This window comes from Chamaea fasciata, unplaced genomic scaffold (genome assembly GCF_029207755.1).
Source record: "Chamaea fasciata isolate MVZ Bird 193981 ecotype frontalis unplaced genomic scaffold, bChaFas1.0.hap1 SCAF_11, whole genome shotgun sequence".
Lineage (NCBI taxonomy): Eukaryota > Metazoa > Chordata > Aves > Passeriformes > Sylviidae > Chamaea > Chamaea fasciata.
The window spans coordinates 15,230,498-15,253,770 of NW_027094096.1; the positions used below are offsets into that span (position 1 = coordinate 15,230,498).

At 44.2% G+C, this 23,273-nt stretch overlaps 1 protein-coding gene across 3 annotated transcripts in view; it reads left to right on the plus strand.

Moving 5' to 3' along the window:
• The window catches only part of FGF12 (fibroblast growth factor 12), a 218,325-nt gene that overhangs the window by 146,807 nt on the left and 48,245 nt on the right, over window positions 1-23,273 (plus strand). For all 3 annotated transcript variants that reach the window (XM_066193339.1, XM_066193338.1, XM_066193337.1), the window contains one exon: window positions 1,965-2,068. In XM_066193339.1, coding sequence (XP_066049436.1) covers window positions 1,965-2,068 — 104 coding nt within the window. The remainder of the gene's footprint in view (window positions 1-1,964; window positions 2,069-23,273) is intronic.

Sequence of the window (23,273 nt, forward strand, 5' to 3'; positions counted from 1 at the left end):
TGTGTCCTTATGCCTGCTTGCTCCTCTGCATTTGAGGAGGAGATGCTCTGCCATGATCGTGGGTGCAGCAGGATCCCAGGGAGTTTGGGAACTGGCAGTGCTACTGTAGCACAGCACAATAGGATTGTTCCTTTGCTCCCTTTGCATGTAGAGGTGGAAAGAGATTTTGGAAACATGTGGGTGCTTCCAAGTGGAACTTCTCAACCACTAATTCTGGGTGTTATCACCTTGCTGCCTAATGAATGCTTTGAATGGTCTGTCACAAGTTTTCTATGCAAGACTAATTGGCTGTAGGAAATGAATGATGATGCCCATTCTGTTTCATTATTAGCAGTAATATGCTCCATTTTTCAGTAGGAGGAAGAAATAGGGAAGGGGAATTGCTTACAGACTTTTTAATTGCAGAAGGTTTTAGACCTTCATGGTAGGGAGAAAGGGATAGGCAACACTTCTAATGCTGAGTAGTTACTCTGGGATGTGTTTTCCGTGTCTAGGGAGAGTACCAGAGTAGCATTGTCCTTGATTCCAGTTATTCACAAATCAATATCCAGCCTAGGCTACATTTTTCATATACATCTATTGACATTCTCCCGCAAAAACACACATACAAGCACTGGGTTTGGTAAGACTTCAGAACATGCTTTGATGTTTTACTGAATATGGTGCTTAAAAGCACAAGAAGGGGCTGAGATTGAGAGTAGGGTTTTTTTAACTAGACTTGAGGTGTCTCCATTTTAGGCAGCTCATTGAAGGGAGTCATCCTTTGGGAATTAAGTGAAGAAAAAATATATTCATGTGCACTGGAATTTATGGATCCTCTTTTGGAGGCAACTCTGAAACCAGCTCAGCCAAGACACCTGGTAGATGTCCTGACCAAAGTGGCCTTGCATATTCTTGTTTCAAGGCTGTTGTGTGGGAAGAGACCTTGGGTGAAGTATTTCCACTGTGTTTGTGCTTATATTTCTGCCTGACCCTGTGCCCATCTTTCCATATCTTCAGCTTCCTGGCATGAGTTCTAGTTAGCTCTTTGTAAGCTGAAGCACAAGGGATCCCACAACATCTAAATACTCTCGTCCTATAAAGCTCAGTAGAAACACAGCCATGCTAATGCTTCAGTGCTCGGTCTATCAGTGCTGATAATAGCCTCCTCTTTGAGCCTATGCTGTTAGAAATGTAGCAAAAGTCTGACAGTACATTAATGTATATACTCATGGGAAGAGTCTTTCAGTGAGATACAGGGTCTGCTGGGTGGGGATCAAGCAATAAAGTAATTAACTGAGAGGAAGTGGTTGCAATGCTTTAATCAATACGATTGCAGTAAAGCTGAATAATGGAAGATCTTGTCCTCTTCAGTCCTCTCCAGGGCTGATCCTGAATGGGGAGCAGTGCTGACATCCCACAGTGGTGCACTATCTCTTCTTGAGTTTCTTCATTCCCTTGACAGCCTAGGATCACATGGGCAAACACACAGACAAGTTAATTTGCATTCTTCTGGCCATGGTCGCTGTCTGTGTACTCTTTTAGCATATGGCAAATGCAGGAAAGTGTGACTAGACTTAAATTGTTTCAGGGTGGGCTAAACTGAGTTGTGTCGTTGCGTTTGCCACAGGCAAAGTCTGTATATGAGCAGTTGCCCTGGCTCAGATGGCCCTCAGAAAGCCATCGTGATGCTCTTGCTTGGGAGCACGGATGAGCCCTTGGCATTGCAAAGGCAGTGATCAGACAGACTGATGGGTGTGTTAAGGCATTTGGGAGGCAGCCAAACTCAGTACTTTTAAAAATTTCCTTTCACCGTCAGCTCCATGGCTGCAGTCCTTCTCTGTAGCTGGAAGCAGGATGCCTGATCCTAGTGCGATCTCTTTTGTGAAGAGGCAGGAGTGGGGTGGGCTGGCCCTGGGGCAAAGGCAGCAGTGGCCATGTAGGGTGATGTGTCCATAACATTTGCTTTTCTTTTCCTTCCACAGCCCTTTTCAATCTAATTCCTGTGGGTCTTCGCGTGGTGGCAATCCAAGGGGTGAAGGCAGGTCTGTACGTTGCCATGAACGCTGAGGGGTATCTCTACAGCTCAGTAAGTACTTTGCACTCTTGGGCTCCTGGGGTGCCTTGGTTTTGTGGGTGGGAGGAAGCAGACTGCGCTGGGACTTCCACCTTTTTCTGAAAACAGTCACTTATCAGCAAACCTTTAAAAGCAGGAGTGGGGGGATCTGCTGCAAGGCCATGCAATATTCACTTTAAAGTGTCTCCACAGAGATTCGTGGCTTTATTTCCTGACCTGTGAAGATACACTTTCTGTTCCTTTAAGTACGTACTTAATGTAGGTTACGTTGTTTGAGGTGTTTGTATAGAGTTGGCTGGTCATATTCTGATTTCTCATTTGTGAAATGGCATGGACTCAATGGGATTCCTTCTGAATTGCACCCAGATACCTGATCATAGGTGGTGCCCCAATGGGTCATTCTCTGCTTTTGACTGCAGTGTAAATCCACAGCAATACCCTGACTCTCTTAAAAGGGTTCTGGACTATTCTTTTGTCAGAAATTCCCTGTATTTGTGTGGTCTTTTCAATGCACATAAAAGATAAGTGTGGCAATTTTTGCCAACTAATTCCCTTATAACTTTCTTAGATGGCATGAAAGGGCATGAGGTTATTCATAAGATTCTCATTTAAACTAAGTAATTGATTTTCACAGTGAATAATTGATTTGGTGATTTATTAAATATGGCAGCCCTTTGCCAGAATTTTTATGCTTCAAATAACTTAGTTCTAGTTCTATGTAGTAAAAAGTGATAGTTAATAATACACTTCTCATTTCTGTAGTTATGATAGCTTTACAGTGCATAGCCAGATTCTAATCTCATCTGCCTTTGTGTAAATTTACAGTGCAGTAATTCTGCTCTTGCCTGGCTTTTACTTTGCTTCAAAAGTGTATGTGAGCATGAAGATGGGACCACTGAAAGGAAGGCAGTTTGGGTTGCTCGATGCAATTTTTCCTAACTTTTTTCTTCCACCTTTGTTCCTGGTCAGTTTTATACCACTCACATGATTGGGATTTCCCCTTTTCCCTTGGGATTTAACAAGACTCTGTCTCCCTAGCAGCTCAGGGTAGAAAGCAAGTGGATGTGTTAGTATGCCTGGCGAGATAGGTCTCAAAACTGGCTGCTTGTCAAGAAGAGACAGAGAGATCAATCTGGATCTCTGTGGATGCCAGACGCTTCCTGTTCTTTCATAGCCCAGTAAACATAATTGACTGCTTCTAAATAAATTAAATTGGTTCACTAACAATGAAAACTTCCTCTTTTTGTAAAGCTATCAGAGTCCTAAAGGTAATACCAAACATGGTGTGGTACTGCATTATTGCACGTGCATCCCTCTGGGCACATTGTCAGGGGCTCAAGACTGGTGCTTTGCCCTGTTTGTGTAGTGCAGAACACGATTCTGGCCCAGTGCTGATGCTTCTTGTACCATTAATGTCCTGTAAATGAGGATTGCAGGAAATCAGAGTGTGTCACAGAGCCACAGTCAGCCAACAGGGTCCTCCTGGACCCATGAGTAGTCATCATTTTCTGAACAAATAGGGCAGGAGAGGGAAAGATGTGGGTCTTAGGGAAAAAGAAGTAATAGAGAGTTGGAAAAATGTTGTTTGAAGGCTGTAAGACTAAAGGAGATGCAGAGAAAAATTCTCTCTCTCTAGCAGTAGTGAGACATGATATCCTAAAAGGCACCAGATCACACATGTATTCAAGTGAGGGTGGTTTAATGGGCCTGCATATTTCCAACAAGTGTGCCTGTCTTGAGTAGGAAGGTTAATCAGGGAAGGCTGATGGGGAAGGATGCACTGTGGTTGCCGGTGGTTAATGAAGTGAACCTCATTACATGCCACAGCTTGATGGCATTGAGCTCTGTCTGAGCTAATAAGAGTGAAACTGTTCATTTTATCAATGTGATCCAAGGTTTCTGCTTGCAGTAAATGGGTGATACTCTACTCCAGGGTGATGGACCTTTTTGGATACTTTCCTTGTGATGACTAGTGGCTCTGTCTTTGACTTACTGCAGTAAATCCATATATTCACCATGTTTGGGAGCAAACCCCAAGGCAAGAAAACAGAAAATTCGTGGATAAAGTGTGTTAGGAGCAGGCAGTGTGGGTCAAGCTCATCATAAAGGACAAGGGATGAGATCAGGATGCCATGAAAGAACTGGATATGTCTGAGAAGTGCTCAGCCTGTTTAGGCAGTCTCTTTTAGATGCCGCAGGTTTCCTTGTGGGGTGAGGGTCCCCAGGCCATGCTGCCTGGACCTCATTGCTGACCACACCAAGGGACACATTGTCCCTGCTCTTTGCTTAGCAGACCCTAAACTACAGCTTTATTCTCTCTGTGTATGTACCTGTTTTTTTTCACTAGCCGTTTTGGAGGGATGTGGGTTTTTTTCTGAAAAAAATGGGTCAGCATTCCCCACAGATATTGTTCACTCACATGAGCCAATTGATGAATGAATGGCTTGGCTGCCTTCCATGCTGCGTGGAAGCCCAGTAAGGAATTCTTAAAACACCCTCAAGACCAGGACTGGTTTCAGATAAAATTGTCCAGGGTAATGGTTTTTCTTCTGTTTGTTTGGTTGGTTTTGGTTTGGGTTGGGGTTTTTTCCGTCCTCTTGAACCCAGAATGATGCTGTAACTGTATATGTCATCACTGTGGGTTTGTTTTGGTTTTGTTTTAAGGGTTTTTTTGGTGATGTTTAATCTCTGTGTGACAGCTGAGGTTTTGGCTGACGTCCTCTGCCCTGGATCAAACCAGAGGCTGTTATCAGCCTGGTCTTAGGGATGGCTTGTGCCAGCTCCTTCTGAGTTTAGGCCAATGGACTCTTGAATGAATGGGCTTAGAATAACCAGCCCCTGGAAAAAGTCTTCCTTGTGTTGGTGAACACAAAACTAGGGCTGAGTGGAGTCCTCTAAAGCCAAATGTGGTGAGACAGTGCTTCGTAGAAACTTGAGAGACCTTCCAGTTGGCTCGGCCACATCACTACCTTCAACCTCATCTGTTCAGGCAGGGATGGTATCAGGCTGGGTTGCTGGGTTGAGGCCAACCATATATTCCTAGCCAGCTTTAGAGGCCTAAATTTATGAGATGCTAAACCTTCTTTGTTTGGGGAGCAGCTCTTTGGAACTTGTGCATTGTTTACTTACACTAGATACCTGATTTTGTTTTCCCCGGACAAGGTTTTTGCTATCTCTGAAGTTGGTGTGGGAATTGGGTGATAAGTAGACAAGAAAATCACGTTTTGGTTGGAGGCATCCTGCTTTGCAGAAGGTAGGTTACAAGCCACTGTCTGCACAGGAAGCTTGCAGAGTCATTGGTGTGTTCCCTTTTGATTTCCTGTAATGTACAGCAGCTGTAAATTCTCTAATGGTGCACAAAGGTTTCAATCACCACCTGTTCTGGGGAGGGGCATGACTCTCCTGGAGATCCACTGTTAGCATTTGATGCCAAAATTAAAATGCACAGAATGAATGAAAGGCAGTGGGTATAACTTACAAAGGGCTGTAGTGTGTCAGTGCTTGGGAAGAAGCTGAGACCATGGGCTGGTTGTTGCACAGGATTCAGAAACATGCAATAAAGAGGTCTGTCTGCTCCAGTGAGTTTACAGCCTGATCATAACAGGAGAAGACTCAGAACATGCTCTCCTGTCTGTCTGGATTTAATAGTTCCACCACCAAATTAATTTCCACTCCTGTATAACTTTTCTTTGTCAAGTTTCTCCCCTCGGTTCCCAGCTTTCCCTCCATTATTCCTGCAACAACTCACAGGGTCATGGAAAGGGAGTGCCTGTGAAGTATTTTGCCTGGGAGGCAAACTTGGTTCTCCTGAAGCAGATCATTATCATGGGGCTGTAGAGTCTCCACATGTCCACCCAATCACTCCAAGTACACTGAAAGTGCATCTCTCAATATGATGATATGTATAATTCAGTGGCATTGCAGCTGGGATTGGTTTTGCCCTAAGTGCAAAACACTTCTCTTCTAAAATGTATTGCTCTCAGATATTCCTTGTTGTTTAACTTGGAGTTCTAATTATTTTTGAAATGGCAAATTGTGATACATAATTTATTGGGAAGACGTAGAAAACCCTAGCAGAGATAGAGAATACAGAGGAAAAAAAAATGGGTCGCTTACAAGTGCTCACTATGGTTTTTTCAGTATAAGCCTGTGAGTTTGAAATGCTGAAATTAGAGCCTGAATCACTTCAAAGATTCCTGCTAATAAGGGAATGATTATGTACAATAAAAAAAAAAAAATCTAAGCAGCATTGAGAAAACCCCAGTCATGCTAAAAGCTCAGTGTGTCTTTGTATTTTCTTTTCCTCTCCTTTTTTTCTGCTTTATCATTTTGCATAATAAACATGTCTTGAATAATAATAAACAAGCATCTGGGGAAGTATGTATATTAACTGTATCTTTAATCTGCTTGCAATGCTATAACTATTTTGCTACAACTCCTCTAGGGTTGCTGCACTCCTGTTTACATCACTCCAAGGTCAGGGGTTGGAATCAATAATGCTGCATTCTCTCCCCTGATGGGCTTGGGGTGTTAAACCTGCTCCTGCCAATGCCATTTCTTTAATTCCTGTTTGATCTCCAGTGGTACTAGTTGATTTTGTCAGAAGTACACACAGGCCAGGCAGGTATCCTGGACATTTTGTAAACCTTGTAAGAAAGCACACTTGTTGGGGGGATTCCCTTGTTTACATGCCTCATTAGGAAGCCAGGTCAGTGGAGGGAGAGAGAAATGTCTCCAAAGGCAAAGCACAGCAGGAGACCAATGTAATATGCCTTTAATTTCTCTTCATAGTATCTACTCTTCTTCACTGGCTCTTTAAAGGGGCTCACTGAATAAGGCCTTAACTGTGAGATAAAAAAACCTCCTCCTGTCCCCTGACTTTTTCATAAATATGGGAACAAAATGGATCAAGGAAGCAGCAGTCCTGAGAAGAGCCAGCCCCTGGGAACAGATTCGTGCCTTGCATTGAATGTTCCTAAAATACAGCTCCTGGCAGGCACCCTGGCCATGCCATCCTTGTAGATGGAAAGTTGTAAATATAACTCTCATTAATGACGTGGTCCTTTTTCCCCTGGTGAGATGCTGCCATCCATGTTGTTCTTCTTGTCAGGTGAGGAGAGTGGCACAGTGCATTTCTGTGGCTCTTTGGGAGCAGGTTTCTCATCCTGTTGAGGGACCTCTATTCTCTAAACTTCCCAGCTCAGCACCATGGTTCTGCTCCTACAGGGAGCTGTGCACCTTGAATTCATGTCTGGAATGAGTTAGATCAGACTTTGCTGTTCAAGCGAGAGACCTTCAGAGGAAAAAATCAGTAACAGCAGGGCCTAATCCTAGCTGCTGTTACCTTGTCTTATATGATAGCAATTCGAATTATAAAGGATAAGTAAGCTTCAATAAAAATATTCTTCTCTTAGCCTTAGCTGCACAAGGTATTTAGGAACACGCAATGGTCTATGTAACACCAGCTGGAGGAGCAGAGATGGACCAGTCCCCTTGTGAGCAGTGGTCTGTCAGTGTTGGGATGAATTATGAACTTCCATTGAAATTTCATTCTGAAAGAAGACTGGGGAAAAAATGCTCCAGAGATGCTGATTCATCTCCTTTTGATACTCCCCCAAAGAAACATTACAGATTCCCATTCTGAAAGAACTTTAGAGTGGTTTATATTGTCTTATCATTCCTAATAAAATCAGAACAAAATGTTTAGGTTTTGGTGGAGCATTTTGATCCCACATGATTCCCTTGAAATGTGGAGGGAGGGATAAAACAATGTCAGGGAGGGGTTGCTGTAAATTGAAGTGTAGGCAAGAGTAGAAACCACAGAGATACCTGGCCAATATTTGGCTTTTCCTAAAATTCTCCAGCCTGTTTTGCTTGTTTTTAACAACATTTATCCAGTGTCTATTTTGACAGTAAATTATTATCAAATAATTTGTCTGTTACCTGTTTTCCAGAAATGAAACCTAGACAAAACTCCAGGATATACAGGGTTACAGTGGGACTATCAATAACATTTTATTTTGTAGTGAAGGGAGGACAAATGTTGTCCTTCCTGAGTCCAGGACACCGATACAAAAGAAGTAAGGAAAGTTTTGAGTGAGGATATGTTTGACTGAGGTCAGGTGTGTGTTAATGAAATGATTTGGATCTCTTTTCTAATAATACCAAATTCAAATACAGAATAGATGAAACTAGGAAATGGTGTGTCTTTTCCAAACAGTGACTAACAGCTCTGGAGGTGAAAGCAGGAGAGGGACTAAAAAATCCAAGGAAAAAACTTTTCTGACTGTATGAATATAATTATAACTGGGAGAAAAGTGATAGAAAACTTTAAAAATGGGGAACATTGAATTGTATTGCTGTTTTCCAAGGAAAAGGAAGAGAGACTAAGTCCCTGGCCTATTTCAAGACAGACTGGCTGAAACAGTGGGGAATGTATGGTACTGTAGCAGAAAGGCCTGGATGGGAACTGGAACTGTCCCTGCTTTGCTGTCAAAGGATGATGTCCTGACTAAGCATCTGCAAAACAAAAATAATTTTTTTGAGGTCTCTGGATCACAGGAACTCAGTTCAGGTGCTATAGACTTTCATTACCATGGATCCCAGGATACAGGGCTGGCTTCTGGCACAGGAACCTCCTGGAGTTGTTGGAGTAGATGTGCACAGCAGGAGTTATGAACCTAGCCTGAAACATGTGTGTACACTTCAGTGAAGTGCTAGAATTGCACCTTGGTGCTTTTGTGAATGTGTTCCCTGCTCACCCCTGTCACAGGGACACAGACTGTGGGGAATACCAACCTCTTCCAAATGCTTCTGGCATGTTTCTGAGTGAGACACTCCATGCTGCAAGGAAGACTCCAAATCTACCCCTCTTCTTTTGCAGTGTATCCAGCCTTGAAAGGGAGGGTGGGGTGGAAGGTGTCTGTGTGTGCTGCTGTCCCTGCTGTTGTGTGCTGCGAGGTGGTGTGTGTTGTCGGTGTGCTGGGCTCTGCAGAGGCACAGGATGGCCAGCGGGGCTGTGCCAGGAGCCTTCGAGCTGTGTGCGAGCAGGGAGGAGCTCAGGGGCACCTTGCCAGCAGCATTGCCCAAAGGCAGCCTGGCAGCAGAGCAGGGAGGCAGGACACGGCTCTGGATGTGCTCCAGGGCCTCCTGAGCCTTGCCTGGTCCTTGCATCTGGCCTCATGGCATCTGAGGTGTGCCAGAGCAGCACTGCAAAGGCTGTGTCCTGTGCCTGCTGGCCCTGTGACAGGGCTTGGAGGGCACTGGGAAAGCAGCCTGCAGCAGAGGCAGAGCCTGTCCTGCTCACCACCCACCACAGCCACTGCCACAGAGACTGACTTTTAAAAAATATGCCCAACACTCCTGGGAGACTAAAAATGCCAGCCTCGAGGGGAAATGGCTGAGTGTGTCAGATCTGCTGGTTGTTTATTTCTAGGGTATTTAATTGTATTAGTCAATTTGTAAATTCTGAATGAATTAATATCTGCTGTAGCACCTGTTACATGCATGTTACATGCATTTTTCCGTGGGTTTTTTTTTGCCTCTGGAATGGTTCTAGGGTGGGGCCCACAGGGTTTTGAGATGATGCCATCCAACACCATGGGGACAGGCACATTCAGAGGTCCTTGGTTCTTCAGGGCAAAAAAGATGATACAAGATAGTCATTATTACAATAGAGGTTTTTGCTTCACCCTGGACCTTCTGCAGAGCAGGTCAGTTTTGCAATCATCCCAAACCCTCTGCAGCCAGTTAGTTTAACCAACGTCCTGCAGAACAGATTGTTTCACACATTAACCTTAATGTGAGCTCAAACATGTACAAAGCTCATTCATCCCACCAGCTGGTCCTTGTCCTGCCCTGGAAGTTGTGACAGTGCAGGGTAGTGAGCAGGGCACTGCATGTGCTTGCACATTCCTGTCTGTGCTGTCAGTAATTCTCATCAGCCTGTGGGCTCAGGATCCCTTCAGAGAAGTGTGTAGTGGCCCGATGGCCATGGCTGATGGCCACCAGCCCCACACAGTGGTGCAGTGCAGGAGGAATAGAGGGTGTAATGATAGATGCAGGATTATGAGAAATTCAGGATTTTAAGAATTTCAGTCCTAAAGTCATGGCCTCTTCTGCACCACGAATAGGAGGAGAAAATCCTCACTTTGCTGGAGGCTGAGCCCAGACAGTATGATTTAGAGCAGAGTTTGGACTCGAAGCTGGGTCCTTCTTCACCAAACTTAAATGAAATACTCTCTGCTGCACCAGCAGGTGTTTTCAGGCTGCTTGCAGGACTGGAGAACCAAGTAATCATAGTTGGACTGGTACCCATTAGTCCCTTTTTGGTGTATCATCACCTTTCTGCCTGCAATTAGGTTACATGCTTAGTCTTTTGTGACTAATTTCATTTGCTTGCAGCAGTTTTGCTGTTCTTTAGTTACCCTTTCCAACAGCTTCTGCTGCTCACCTTAGTTCCGTCATCTTTTCTCCTGTTCCTTATTCACTTCTTACTCTCACATCAGTGTGTTTTGGACACCATACCCAAACCAGCAGATTTATCTTAGCAGATGCCAACTCTGTATTCTTACACCAGTGGCCTTCTCAACAGCTTTTGTTTGATTAACAAAGGGACCTTCTTCACTGCTGATGAACTAGAGATTGCATACTTTGTTGTGTGGAGGTGGCTGCTCTTCTGTGGAAAATCCTGACAAGCCCCGAAATGTTTAAATGACATTAAATTAATCGTTCCTCTGTGGAATCAATAAATCCCTCACACACACACATAAGTCGCAGGTTAATATCGTGTTTCAATATCTTAGCCACTGCGAAGGCAGTAAAGAGACTGTGAGGGTGCCCTGCCACCTCCCACATACTCATGGTATCTGAGGTGCAGAGGATTTGTGCTTTGGGAGCAGTGGTAGCCTTTCATGCAGCTCTTCCCTATAAGTTAGGGAATTAAAGAAAGCTGAAATTATTTTGCTATTAACAATGTGCTCCCTAATCCTCCAAATACATACCTATGTACCAGCCCCATGTAAAAATCTTTTTGATATGAGAACAACCTCTTGACATAAATTAGACATGGCACAATGATGGCAAGTCTTTCTGTCTCCTCACCACTTTCCTCCCGAGAAGACCAAAGGATTTCCTTCTCTTTATAAGACACTTCCTCGGTCAGCTGCTGAAGACTGCACATCAAATGCATTATTGATAACAGCCCTTGGAAGTTGTATGTACACATTACAGACTCTCAGCTGCTGTCTGGAACACTGCAGAGGAATGATTGCAGCTGGACGAAGATTATCTGCTTCTTTCTAAAGCCCCCAAGATAAAAATCAGTATGAAACTCCTGCGCAGCCTTTTCTCTCCCACTGCTAAACTATTGTAAGCATGAAATAGAAGAGAAGAAAATAGAACCTCAGAGCTTTTGAACAGACCATTGTGTGAGGAGGCACTAAGAAAGATAATGTCCAACTTTCTAGTCATGTGCAGTGAGATGAGGAGAAAGATTTAGCCTAATTCTGATATTCCCTCAAGCACAGTGTCCATGTTGGGCTGTTGCTTCCCACAGCAGGAATCTGAAGCAGGCAGGGGTTGAGAAGGGCAGTTCTTGGTATTCCCACTCAGTGTTCGAAGCCCATGCACTCATATCAAACATGCCTTTAAAGTTACTTCCCTGCTTCTGGTGGCTTGAGTCCCCACATTGTCCCATATTGCTCTAAGTTGATTCATGTTCACCCTTTACTCCTGAGGCTGGATAACTGCTGGTGGTGGAGCTGAGACAGCTGATGGGTTTTGAGCATTGTACTGTACTTGGTGCCAAGGAGAACCATCGCCCTCTGCAGCTGGTGCCTGCTGTCTGTTCCCTGCAGCCCACTCTTCTGTACTGTGTCTATTCCCATGCCAGTTAGGTGGCTGCACAAAGCCCCTTCCCTCCCAGCAGGACAGAGCACACTGCCAGGGATCCAGCCAGCTCAGGAGAAGAGTGCTGCGCACACGTGCAACAGTTTGGTTCCATCATGTTGGTTGTTGCCCTCTTACTACTGCTCTGGGCATTTTGGCTGAGCAAAGTACTTCTCCTCCTTGATTCTCATGACATGCTGCAGAAGCTGTCATTAAACACCACTGGCTATGCTGTCCTTCAAGATACCCTGTGTCTTTTTTACCTCCTGCTTGTCTATCTTCATAGAGGCTCACCACAGTCTTGTCCACAGGAAATGTTTGTGGATGTCCTGTGAGTTCCTTGTGGGCTCTCCCATGCTCTCTGATGATTTTCTACTCAAACTAGGAAATTTCATCACATAGGTAAGGAGACTGAGTGTGGAGGGTTGATGTGATATGCCTAAGGTCATGCGTGGAGACTGGATTAGGCCTTCTATTCTCCCTGATCCTAATACTTTGTGTTAATCACAAGATTTCTTTTGTATCACTGTGATTATTTAGGAAACTGGTGCATCAGCAGAAGCACTACTAGTTTGTGTAGTATCTTGTGTCTGAGCAAATCAGTTTGCTTTCATAGCTGTGTACTGTGTAGGCTGGGATTGCTTTTCCCTCTGTCTTCCCATTGCGTTTCTTTTCTGGCTCCTCAGCGTTTATGTCCCTAGCAATCATCATTGAGGATAATGGGAGCAAGCAAAAGAACCACAGGAGAGTCATCCTTTGCCAGCCATTTTCCCTTGCACATCTTAATACCATATGTCAAGTGCAGTTGCTCAGGGCTCCACAGATATCTCTTTTTCAGCCACCCGAGGAGCTGGGGCTGTTTACGGTGTCGCCTTCACAAGATGGCAGGTGGAGAATTAGAGGCTGCTCCTGAGAAGCTCAGGATTGAAGCAGTGCTCTGAAAAGAAACACTTGGTAAGTGCTGATGCCCCCAGGAGCTAAACAGCCGAGTCTTGCAAGAAAACTGTTTGCAGTAACAAAAGCAGGCATGGGTTTTCAGATAGCTTAAATCCCTGCTTTCAGAGGTACTGAGCACCCAGTACATCCCCTTGCTCTCACTGAGATGAATGTGAGGGTGGCCCTTGTGGGTGCATTTAACTCAGTGTCCACCTCAAGCAAGTGCCACTCACAGTGACAGCTGGAAGAAACCAGTAACAGACAGTAGCAGAGTGAGCTCTCTGACCACTGAGAAAACACCTTGGACTGTGCAGAAATATTTGGTTTTTCAGACCTAGGTTGAATTCTAGAAACCATCCAAGTGGATTGCTGGGCAATCTGTCTGGAATTCACCGAGCTTCAGCAGTGCTTTACAGTGCTGGTACGGTAGAGCCATGCACTGTGTCATCCCCTCTCCAGGTCATCTCGTGCCATCCTGACATGACCAGAGACTTAATGAGAGCTGTGGGACAGCTTTGCACTGGTGGTTTTGCTTGGAGGTGGACTTGGTGGGACTCAATAGAAAATACTATTCCAAAGGGTTTTCTCAGTGGTGGAAGCATGGCTGTAAAGCATCATGTATCAAGGCAGTCAGTGGTGGAAGGACCAGTACAATTTCTGTGGTACTGAGGGATGTATTTTGGTGTCTGCTGTCACTACATAGAGCAAACTGGTGTTCACAGTATTCGTTGGAAAACTGAGATGAGTGTATTTATTCCATCATCCCTGAGACTCCTGCTCAGTCTTTAGGTAATGTCCAGTGAATTGGTGCATTGCTCATGTCACTGTGTATGTGAAAAACCAATTCCTTTTTAAAGCATTGGAGTATGAATTTTCAGTGAATGTTCTTTGTTAATAGTGGTTGATGATTTTGGTGAAAAAAATGGTAATTCATTAGAAATCATGCCTCCTTTGGAAACTGGAAATCATTGTGTCCTTCTGGGATGTAATAGCAAGACTGGTTTGTCTACCAGAAAGTTGAAAGTGGTTTCCAGATAAAGAAAAGAATTATCCACCTTTTACACAAGAAAGGAGGGGTGTAGAAATGGGAAAGATGCCTGTTGACCACACTTATCTTTGGTTTGTAACTCCTTAGTGGCAAAGCATCCAGGCTCCCATAGCCTCAGCTTCTTGCATGACACAGGCTAATTTCAAGTAGTTTGTAAAATATTTCTGCATCCCCATAGAAGCATTTCCCTCTGGATTCCGAGTGTGCATGTCACAAACTTCCACTGTGCAACAATCTCTATTTTTGTAAGGAGCTCTGAGAGAGAATTTATTAAAGGTTTAACAAAATACTTTATAGTTTCTTGCGTCTCCAGGAGTTTCATGCAAAGAAGGTCTTTGTGAAAGTTCATTATTCAAATTTGGAGGGATGGAAGGAAATCAATTTCCTCTTCAAAACTGCATTTTTTCACCTACTCTATTTGCTTATCACTCTCTGCCTTGCCAGGATTATTCTAATCAGATTTCACATATAAAAAAATAATAACATAAAAATAATTCTCCTCTTTCAAGTCTTTGTGAGGCTTAAGTAAATTAAGACATTGATCAGATTCTGCTCACTGTTGAAGCTGTGAATACAATGGAGGGTACCTGTTGTGGCTGGGGATTGTTTCTGATGAGTGTTTTTTTATCTTCAGAGAGAGGCCAGAAGGAAGGATTGAAATCAGACTCCACCCTGGGGGTTATTTGTTCACGTAGCAGCTGGGATGTGGACCTGCAAGGCACATGGACCTGCCACAGTCCAACCCAGAGGGGACAAATGGCTGAGAAAGGGATGCCTGTGTGGCGGCAGGAAGCTGCTCCAGCAACCAGGCCTGCCAGGCTGTGCTTGAACACCCCCTCTTGCACTGCTTCTGAGGGGAGCCAAGTGTTCAAATTGCTCGAGTGGTTTTGCAAGTCTGTCCTCAGCCGAATGCACCAAAATGCCAGCCTGTAGCAGGGCCAGCACAGCTTCTCTGGATACGGCTCATATCTGACTTGGCAGCTGTTTGGAAACCTTATTTGCTGTTCATGTCAAGACTGATAGCACTCTTATGGGTGCTGTGACCTTGAGTATCCTTTCATTCTTCCTCAATAAGCTCATTATGAGCTTCTAAATTGTCATCAGGGATTTGCCATGAGCTAAAATGAAAGTGTCTTTCTGTAAATACTGCCACAATGAAGTACATTCACCGTTCAGTATGAGGTCTGGGCTTGTGGGCTTGGTGGAGAAAGGCCACTCTGATACTGATTCTGGCCCCTTGAATGACAATCTATGTTTTTATTGAGTTTGACAAAGAATAACTCCATATTACATAGATCAATGGGGATCCTCTTGATGGTGGCTAACAGGTATGAATGGGTGTTCATACTCAGCCCTGGAAGACAATACACAGGGCCCTGACAGCAGTAGGTTTTTTTCCTGAAATTCCCGGCACACAAAGCTTGGTACTACTATTTAGTAATCAAACAGGCCTGCTGTCAGCATTTCAAAAAAATGTTGTGTCCGTGTTTGCAGATGGGAGTTTTGTACTTAGGGTGCTAGTCGGACAATTTGTAGGGTTCAGCTCCCTGCTCTCACAGAAATGCCTTGCATTGACTTGATGATTGATTTGAGTTGTCTAAACCTGGACATTCCTCTCCCTCTGCAATGTGCCAGCATCCCCTGCCTGGCTTCCACAAGACCATGGATCTCCCTTCGGACCTGTGTCCTACCTACCAACCCTGTGCATGTCTTGCATGCCCCAGGACATCTTAGATGGCACTGGAAACCTATGTTGAGGTAACCAGATCGAGCCCTTAATCTCTCTGCCTCAGCTGCTCATCTCAGCTGGAGATAAGATTCCTTTCTTACTCCCACGGAGACAGTGTGACAGTGTGAAGATAAGCGTGTTGCTGATTGACAGGCACTCGGATGCTGTGGTAAGGGCACTGTGTAAGAGCTTGAGTAGATAAGAGTGACTACATGACAGCGTGAGGTTTTTTTGCGCTGTTCTTTACCTCAGAAGATTTTCTCCTTCACATGTCCTTTTCCTATCAGGTTGTTAGTGCTGTGAAAGAGATGAGCTCACATGAGCCTCTTACACCGGAGGCCTTCCAGGGTTGACATTGCTCCAGACGTATCTAGGTTTCTCTCTTGAGTTCAGCCATCCTGCCCCTATTTGAACTATTTGTCCCACATTGCTCAGCCAAAGGAGTGTTCCAATACCTCAGCAGTGTTTGGAGGCAGTTTCTATTTGGGATAGCTCTATTATTAATTTAAAAAAAGGCAAAAGGAAGCGCTTGGTTTTCAGGTTTGTCAAGTTGGAATGATGCAGGGAAGTAGGGAAATCACTGTCTGACTTCCACATGGAATAAATTGGCCTGACACCACCTGAAAGAATAAACCCAGAAGCTTGATATATCGTATTTTTCAGCTAAATCACTGTTCTGACACCTAGTTACTTCATTACCAGTGGTGCTGTAAATACTTGCAGCTCCCTGTGGTTTCAGTGGGATTTCAAAGTACGCACCAGCCCTGCAGTTCTTTTCCCTTTTATTTACAGACCTCAAAAGCTCAGTTTTCTGCTCATCATTTAGGACTCTCTTTCTTGTAATCTGTTTGGAGACCATTAGAAAGAAATTTTCTATAGCCAAAAGATCTTTTCAAAGTTTTCTCTAAAGGTACTGAGTACCGGAAGTCTCTAGAACATAAGACACCAAGACAGTCAAGCTTTAAGACCCCACTGAAATCTGTGGTGGGGTGTGAGCTTATCTCCATCCTAGGGTCTTCCCTGGGAAAGATCAAACCATTATCCTCTACAGCAGGGGACTGCCATGCTCAGCAGGGGTGGTGGGTGCGTTGAGGGCAGCAAGAGGATGCTGTGAAGAGCTCTGTGCTCTGCAACAAAAGCTTCAGCAACACAGTTCTCAAATGAGCCTGTACATCCTTCCAAAGACCCCACAAGAAAGTCTGCAGCATGCACTTTTTAGGTCATTATGTTCTTTTATTTATCTTCACTTTCAGTGTCCCCTTTCTTTGTGCTTATAGTCATCAATCATATCTTCAAATACTTGGGTATAATCTGCTCACAGTAGTGTCACTTCAAATTGTAAAATACTTTATGATTAACAGTTTCTGTGAACATTGGTGTAATTGTCATTGGTGGACTTTCCCTCCTGCAACTCTTGAATCTTGAGTCATTGAAACCTGCATGAAATGAGCAAAAGCAGACAGGCATTCCAAGTGTATTTTAAAGTTGGTGGCCTTGTGTAGATTCTCTGTTCACTTTTATTCTTTGGGTTTTTTTACTGAAAATGCACCTAAGAGAAGGCTGCAGTGGCTGTTGCTGTATTTCCATGCACTGCTAGCTCTGGGAGCCAGGAGCTGTACATATCCATCTTGTTCAAGCTGGCTATCTCTGGGGCTGGTTCTGGGTATTGGCCCTGTACAGTAACTAAGTCATAAGGAACACGAGCATATCCTCAGTTCAACAGGAAATCTTGTATCTGCAGTTGCTCCTCTGGTCAAGTTCTTGACTGAACTGAGGAAATGTTTTTCTTCAGAAGATCCTGGGGGCACTAGCTTTTGATCTAGACCTCAGGGCACCTCATGTGCTCTGCAAAACTTGGCAGCATCCATGTGGTGAAAATATCCCTCCCTGCATCTTTCTAACTCATCTCTCTGTAGGAGCCATCTGTCTGTCTAATCTTCCCAGGGCTAACGGATGGCTGTGCTTAAGAGTTTGACCATCCAAATAGAGTCCTCGAGTGATGGAGCCAATGATGCAATGATTGCTGGTGCATGGTGAGCTCTGTGCAGCCTGGCTCCAACTGCTTCCTTGCTTTCTCTCCACCGCTCAAATCTGCAGTGTAATTTTTAAAACTGCCATCTCAGATGACCCTAATCTTGTGGTTCTAATGCAAATATTGACCACATTTCCTTTGGAAAATGTTTGGAGCAAGGAAGGAGGAATAGCTCAGAGGGACTACATTGTCATCTGTACAAAGCTAAATCCACACTGAGTAGGACAAAGACGAATTTCCATACTCAGATGTGTAATTGCATAGCAAGTACAGTGTACATGCTTGGTTGGTAAATTGTAGCACTCTGTCATAACAAAAATGTTGAGGGCACAAACCAGATTTACAAATTTGAAAAAGTGGGCTTCTGTATGACTTTTGCCCATTCCGATAAATCAGCTAATGTATTAATGTATTAGCTTAAAACATGATGGGCACAATAGCCTTGACTCCTCAAATACACATATTCAGAGAAAAATAAAGATTTGGAAGCAATTAATTCAGTAAATAGGGGGATTAATCACAAATCCAATAAAAATTTGCAGTTTTTACTTCCACTTCTACAGTCTTTTATGGTTTGAAAGCATCTGAAATGATGCTATTTCCTGATTAGATACCTTTTTAAAAATTTCCTACCAGTAATTTTCCTTTTATTTTTTCCTCTTTCTTTTCGGTTTGTTTGGTAATAAAAGTCACTGAATAGTTCTTTAGTATGTGACTGCAGTGCCAGCAGAAAGTAACTGTCCAGACTGCAAAAGAGGACTTATTTAACCTGGTCTTTAGATTACGGTGAATAAATGAGAAGGAGAAATGTGTTTCTGGATGTTTTCAGCCTTCAGCAGTTCAATGACCATGCCCTTTTCAACTTCAGCTATTTTCATGTTTTCATGTTTTTTGGGTTTTTTTAGATCAGCTTCAATGACCTGACAAATGGCACCTCTGTAACTTTGTTAGTCTGTCCCTTTTCTGCTAGGGATATCCCATCACCTTTAGTATTGAAATACCTGCAGATGTGTTTGAGAAAGAAGTTGCAAGATGGAAAGTGTGACTGAACCTTCCTGTTCTGTGGAAGGCAAGCTGTGAGGCCCCTGTCCAAATTGGTTGAGTCATTTTTACCTGGAGCAATATTTTAATGAACCCATTGGGCCAGGACTGGAGGGTTTTCATCCATCCTCTACAGAGGATGGTGTATTCTGAGTGACCGCTTGTCCTCTCACAGCAGTTTAGAAGGGACCTGTGAAGTTTCATGTGCTGTGACAGAGCAGAGCAAATAGGGAACTAATTAGGCATATAGTGGGGCAAAGCAGGTCCTAGGGACAGTTAAAGTGTCTTAAAGGTTGGTGTGCAGAGAAGAGAAGAAGGAGATTAGTTCAAGCATTGAGATGAATCCTTGGAAGCACAGCCCCAGTGAGAAGTCTCAGAGGAGGGTGAACCTCACTGTCTGAGTATCTCTGACATTTTCTGGGACAGTATTGGCAAGTTTAAAACAGAGAAAAAAGTATTCTTCACATAATATGTGATGGCTGTGAAGGATACCACTGATTGCTGGTGATTTAGGGCTCTCAGCAGTGTTCTTAAAACTTTTCACCAGCATAGCCAGTACTGGTCACTACCAGCAACAAAATAGTCAACTAGATGGACCCCCAGCAGAAGGAAACGTATGTTTAAGTTGGTCTAGGAGCAGCGGGGTAGAAAAGGTCTTTGAAGACTTGAGAATTTACTTTGAATCATGGTGAAAACTCATCACTCTCCTGCCTTTGCTATTGAACTATCTTTCCTATCTCTTCATGTTTCATACAGTCTTTTCTCTTGATGTCACATGTGCTGGGGGCATTAGCCCAGTGACCTAGGAAACAATAGGGCAAACTTTGTGGACAGAGCTGGGTTTTTCACCTGGCTCCAGGTCTGGAGGCAATGGGCACAAAACTAAACACAGGAGATTCTGTCTGAACTCCAGGAAATGTTATTTTACTGTGAGGGTGGCTGAGCACAGGCACAGGTTGCCCAGGGAGGTTGTGGAGTTTCCCTCCTCGGAGGGATTTCCTCCCTCTTTAATTCCTGGCATCCCTGGTAGGTTTTAGTGGTCTCTGCAGATGTCCCTGGAGATGGTTTGGAAGACTCAGCTGAAGTGGTTTCCTGGCTCTGGAAGCTAGGGGACCACAGAGTAGAATAAAGCCATCCAATGTCTTTAGGTGTCTTTAAAGTGCAAATGCAAATACATTGTCGAGATTAGACCTGGGGAAAGAAGTGCAGCAGCAGAGCAACCTGCTACAATAAACTAGTGCATAAATATTCCAGCAGAAAGGTTCAGAGGCATCTGCAAAGACCACCAAGACTTACCAGAGAAGCTAGTAATCAAAAAGAGAGGTAATAATCAGTCTTCAGTGTCTCAGGAGCATACAGGCCTCTTTCCTCATTATGCTACATGAATGTCTTTTGTATTGCAGCATCAGCCTTTAGGTGATTAAAAAAAGAGGAAGGCACAGCAGTTTTAATAAAGCACTCAGATATAGACTGGAGCTATTAACTTGCTGGAAGTCGTGGTTGTTTTGAAGGAACAATCTGATTGCCATTAAAAAAACAGCAGTAAAAAAATCTCCTGCCCCCCAAAATTTTGCATGCTTGCATTTGTGTTAATAGTTTCCTTTGCAAAAAGTAGGAGCAAAGTGACAGGAAGGACAGAGAAGACTTGGGCGTGAGAAAGTGGGTTGTGGAAGAGATTCATTATGTCATGTAAAACCTATCACCTCCATGTCCATATTCCTCTCTGTCCAACTCAATACCACCCTAATAAATCTCCACCTCTTGGCTGATGTCTGCATCCAGGACATGTTATCCGTCACTGCTGACAAGGACTATTATTCATTATTGCCAGTATAGAAATTCAGTCTGAGCAGACTGGATGGGAGAGAAACAAGTTTCTCTTTGCTAAGAAATGTTTGCTGCCAGGGGTGTGTGGTCTAGGAGTTAGTACAGCTGCCTGTTGCCCAATGCTGTCCGCACAGCATTCCCATTTCTTGGACAATATTCCCTGTTTTACTGAGTAACACATTCCTTTGTGCATTGCTTCCCTTGGTGTGCACCAGCCGTCATCCCAGACACTCCAGAAGCTCTGAGACGATCATCGTTAATAAAAATGTTGCCACTAATTTGCCCTCTCATTTCAGAACGAGGTGATAACATTCCTTCAGAGGGAGCTCATTTATTGCTCTTACTCAGTGAGTAGGGAGATTGTCTTGTTCCTTTTGGAAACTGCAGTGTTAATTAAAAGGCTTCCAGAAACCACCCCTTAGTTTTGATTACACCTTGGGGTTTGTTCCCACTTGTTCACATGGCTGGGGGGGAGCAGGGGCCACAGACTGAGGGCTTGCAATTGTTTAACTTTTGTGTATAGACCTGTGACCTCATACGAAGCAAAAGTTATTAAAGGCAGTAGTGCTTTTCCCTGCTTTTCCCCTTGACAGGTTTCCCCAGTCACCCAAGTTCTCTGTATGGGTGTTGCCTCTCATTTTGTATCTGACATTTTTTGCTACTGTGAGTTTTTCAGCAGAATTCCTCCAGACGTGCTGTCATGGATTGTTCCAAGCCACAGTCCAACAGGACAGAAGGTGCCTGAGTTAGCTTCAGCAGTGAAATTATACAGCAGAAGGCATTATTAACAGTGGATCTTTTGTCCAATAAATCCTCCTTTATGACTCAGAGATTGGAAGGAATTCAGAGAAGGGCAACGGAAACAATTCTCGGGCTGAGGGTTGAGTTAGAGGGGATATGTTAGGAGAGGAAAAGGTATTGGCATTTGTTAAGGGAGAAAATTGAGCATGTAATGTGCTGTACTGGCTAAGAAGGGGGATGTTTTCAGGAAACCAGCAATGAACATAAAACACTGCAAATTACATAGGAAATTCCAACCTGGTGATGGAAGTGCACTGGTTCAGTGACTTTAGCTGGAAAATGGAGCTTTCCAGGTGTGTAGTGGATATAAGTGCAGGTAAGTGATGGAAATCACTGTCCTTGCGTGGCTAGAGATGTGTCCCTTTGACCTGGCCCATAATCAAGGGGTGGGAAGACAGGAGTTAGTAGTATCTCTTTTGACACCCCTGTAAAAGGGACATTTTTGCTGTGAGAGAAGAAAAGGCCCTCTCATTCGCAAAGAACAAGTAATTTGGAAGCTGGAGGAAGCTTTTATTTTCCACTGAGTGTGTGTTAATTAACTGTCTGTCTCACAAATAAACTATTAGTTGAAGATTCTTAAGTGAAATGCCCTGAAGCTTCCTAAGCATCTTCTCTGGAAAAAGAAGTTGGGATTTGCTGTAAAGTCCGGTCACAGATCTGAGGAGAGCCTGCAGCAATCCTGCAAGAAGGGTGCTGGCAGCATTTCCATCTTAGCTCCATTCTCTGATCTCTTGGCAGCTTTTCATTTCAGCAATGACAGTGTTCTTTTAACCCAGCTTTTATACCTGTTGGGTTTTCCTGGAAGCACCGTCTCTGGTTTGTGCTGCATGTATTCTAGTCTGCTAGATTTTGGATTAATTGTGGATGTGTAAGATAGGTACATCTGATCCTAAAATCTAGTTAAAGGCGCTTCTAGACATCTGGCTCTTGGACGATGTTTATGTTTTCCCAGCTCATTAGAGGAACAGCATGTGCTGCATTCCTGATTTTTGACTCTTGGGTTCCATTGTGGGAGGGAGGGGAACATGGTTGTTTTCCTTTTGCTCTGTTCCTGGCTGAAGGTCGTGAGCATCTCCTTGTGCCCGCTCTGTGTGCGGGCTCTGTGGCCTCCATTTATTGGGGTTTTTAACTCTTCCCCTCACTTGTTGCCTGTTACTTGCCTCCTGTGCCACTTCTTGGGAAAGCATCATGGTGCTTGAGGCAGCAGCAACTGCTCTGTGAACACCCCCTGCTCCCCCTGCTCCTCTTTGGGGGACAGGGCTTCTCTCTTTAGGGCATATGGGAACCTGAAAAAAGCAGCAGGGATGTGCACAAGGATTTGTCCCTACCTGTCAGCAGCCCATCAACACAGATGCAGCAGCGTGTTTCAGGCTGATGCCTCAGCACCTCCTTTCTTCGTCTCCCTGGGAAAGCAGAATGGACAAGCCCAGCTCTATTTTCACCAGGGGAAAGTGAGAATTACTCACCACAGCTCCAGGCGAGGCAGTCTGAATCTCTGTCAGCGTGATGGGAGTGGGCTGTGCAGAACACTGGGGGAGAAGGGGATGCTGGATTGCTTTGCTCCAGCATCAATGGCCATGCCAGGGAGCAGGAATCCTTGTCCTGAAACTCAGAGCAGATTTCCAGCAGCAGGAGCACACAGGGGTTTCTGTCATGGGCTGGATACCTCTCCCTCTGCTCCTGGCAGCACCGTTTCATTCCCAGTTTTAGCAGCCAAAGGTACCAGTAACACTTCTGCATACAGAACTTTGCTAGGGCATAACAGCTTGCATGATTTAATTATTTTAATTGGAATTAACTGGGAAAATAATTCCCTCTTTCAGCAGGAATAAGCAGGATACAGCCTGTCAGAATTTTTTCAAATGAGCTCTGCTGAAGGCAGAGGTGCAGAGATATGTAGTCAGCCTGCTTTAAT